This window comes from Priapulus caudatus, unplaced genomic scaffold (assembly GCF_000485595.1).
Source record: "Priapulus caudatus unplaced genomic scaffold, Priapulus_caudatus-5.0.1 Scaffold904, whole genome shotgun sequence".
NCBI classification, from domain to species: domain Eukaryota; kingdom Metazoa; phylum Priapulida; class Priapulimorpha; order Priapulimorphida; family Priapulidae; genus Priapulus; species Priapulus caudatus.
The window spans coordinates 68,234-71,447 of NW_014577965.1; the positions used below are offsets into that span (position 1 = coordinate 68,234).

General features: G+C 42.9%; 1 protein-coding gene across 1 annotated transcript in view; it reads right to left on the bottom strand.

Annotated features, from left to right (window-relative positions):
- The window catches only part of LOC106814315 (neprilysin-11-like), a 23,981-nt gene that overhangs the window by 13,355 nt on the left and 7,412 nt on the right, over positions 1-3,214 (bottom strand). Inside the window, exon 2 of the mRNA XM_014818617.1 lies at positions 2,017-2,228. Within this exon, the coding sequence (XP_014674103.1) occupies positions 2,017-2,228 (212 nt within the window). The remainder of the gene's footprint in view (positions 1-2,016; positions 2,229-3,214) is intronic.

Here is a 3,214-nt window from a genome sequence, read left to right on the forward strand (position 1 = left end):
GACAGAGCGAGTGAGCGAGCGAGAGAGAGACCGAGAGAGGGAGACAGAAGGGGAAGGAGGGAGAGAGAGAAAGAAAGAAAGACAAACAGATAGAACACACGTTACTACAAAATCATGCGACGTACTAGTATCACACATTCGCTGGCCTGCCCGCATCTGTCGCCTACACAGCGCCCTGAAGATGATATAATCTAATAAAGAACACATTCGGTTTCCCGCGGCTTCTCAGTCAGCCGTTTAAGAGTATAAAAGTTTAGCGGGTTCGGTGCTATAGGCGCGCGCGCGCTGCCGTGTGCTGCGTGGCTTTCCGACGACCTCTCCCAGATTCAGCCGTAACGATCTCTGAGCATCTGCACAGCTTCTTCTGAACTGATACTCATCCGCGCAGCACGCATCTCGGGCGCGTGATGCGCCCTTTATTAAGTGTTTACACCTGCGGCCACTCGACGATGCGAGAACGTCAACGGTCGCGTGCTCTGTTTTTTTTCTCAACACGCCCGGCAGCAGCTTTATAGTTCCGCCCACCTTTCGGTCGCTTAATTTTTCAATGAGTTCAAGCATCAACGCCACGATAAGGAGGTATACGGACAACTTAGCGACTTACTTTTGCGATCAAATGCATTAACCTGTCTATTAAACTGCGCGTTGTCATATGACCGACTGAATCGAAATAGGTGACGCGATATACACACACACTCTCTCTCTCTCTCTCTCTCTCTCTCTCTCTCTCTCTCTTCCTGCACATGTCTTTCCTTCTTGCATTCGCGAAATCTCAGGGCCGTTGCCAGAAACATCATAAGTACGTGTGATAATGTCATAAGTTTTAACGTAAGGTGTCACAAACAAAGTTACGGCAATTTAGCCTTATGATAATCCTAACAATTCTTGATGTTTCTGACAGCGGTTCTGTGATTAGTATCGAATCATCGTACTGCTTACCGGTAAGACACCGATGTCTCATCTTTGTTCATCTTCGCCTGCAAGGTTAGAACATACGTACATATATGAGTAATGCAAACTATGACAGGATTCCAATGACGGCAATATTTACAAGCGTTTCCCTTTCAATAACTCCGTTTTGTTACATCGCGTGCCAAAAGAGCATATCCAATAAGTTCTATATTCGTATTCTCTATGTGCGATTCTTCTGAAAAAATGTGAATTATTTGCCGCGTTTTGCAGGTGACGTCGTGCGGTGATTACGCGGCAAGCGACCGTGAAACGAGTTTTCTCCCTCTAGAGGGGAGTCGCGGCCAATCAGGCAGAATAATGGCAGGAATTGTTATTAACTGCTTCTTCCCTATTAAGAGAAATGCCATAGGACACCCGCGTACATAAATATGGCCTAATAGCTCATTTGATCTGTATACTTCAGGTTAAACGACAGATTTAAGTTGTCGGTAATCAGAAACCTACTCGTGTTTCTCAAGCTTCAGTGCATTTACGGTATACGAACATTAATAGCTAGTGAGATGGCGGGACGAAGATGGTATTATAAAATGCAGGGCACAGCCCGCACAAAAGTCATGCGGGCATTCAAATGAGAAATAGATGCGATTATGATTTGGTATGCAAACTTGTTATGTAAGCGGCAATGTCGATTACGATTATCACCTTTTCATGTCTATCGTTGTACGACATAATTATTGTTGACGTTTTTATGTAAACATTATCTGAGGCTTGTCAAATACTGGCATAGCATCCCACAGAACACACTGCAAATTCAAATATAATAATGTTTTTGCCGACTCCGACATTTTCCTGATCACTGCTCCTGTTTTCTCTCGATTTTGCCGATTGAATCAGTTGTGGTAATTTTATTGTCTAGTGGCAGAATCATGTACCCTCGCAAATGGCAATGATAACCGCAGCAGCCGCAGTGTGATTATTAGGTTTGACTCTAATTCACATGTGAATCCCACGCGTCACTTGCGATGTAGGACATTGGTACGCACACGCACACACACACACACACACACACACACACACACACACACACACACAACGGGCTCTTACGTTTAGAATGTAGCGTGACGAGTTGCCAGCATCGACATCTACAGCGAGGTTTACGAGCTGTGAGTTGAAGCCATCCCGTCTCAGCTGCGCTATCAGCATCGTCAAGTCGAACGTAGACCGGTTCCAATTAGGCATCGTCAGTGGCCAGCCGCCATTTTGCAAGTTAGCCAGGTAGTCCGAGAACTGTTTATCTACCGTCTGCTCTATAGAATCTTCGAGCAAAAAAACAACGCGAAAAAAGTCGACTACGTTGATTAGACGGACGGCAGACCATCTTTCACAGCGAGGATTAGTGAAGATAGAGAAAATTTGCGACCACGCGAAAATGGTTGGATTCTTCCTAGTCTAGCGACAACAGCTAGTTATCATTGTCGTGTGCGTCCATCAATTGCGCATGCTGAATTGCCCGTGATTATTTTTATCCATCTGTGGCGATGTATTAGTAGTTAACTACCACATGGGTGTGTGGTGGTAATTATTATATACTTAATGACAATTAAGATGTTCAACAAAAATGCCAACTAAATGAGGATTATGCTAGATTAGAGTACCTATAAATGCTAAGTTCAGTTAGTAGTCCGGCAGAAAAGATGGCTTTTTTGCTTGAACCTTGCAATTGGGTATATAGTTTTTTTTATTGCTCTAAAAGTTTGCCTTCATAGTCTACTTCAATGATCCACCAACTGTCACTCTGGCAGTGGTGGGGAATTTACTCTACACACCCTTTATTTAATACTAGCTGCGAGTACCCGCTGCTCTGCAAAATCGTGCTACTAATTCATACTACTAATAATCAGACACAATAGGAACATTGGGTAAAAATGGAGAATAACATTGCACACAATATCAATATTTACAAATCAATCTAATAAGATAATAAGCATGGTAAAAAACTGTTACGTATGACATTTATATCACAGCACAACCCAACTTAGAACCCCTGGAACATAATAGTAATATGGTGTAAATGACAAAAAGTTATTATAACAGCATGTACGAATGGTTTGCACTTTTCATTTCAAAGCCTCTTGATAAACAATGTTTTTCGTCTTATTCTCTGGTGCAAATATGTAGAGATTCCTGGCGTCTCCAACTGTTGAGCTCCCCACGTACAGCTATCCAAATTGTGAGATCGTACCACGAATAAAAGAAATTCCATATATAGTATATTATAGATAGAGACAGGCCAGCGAGTGGG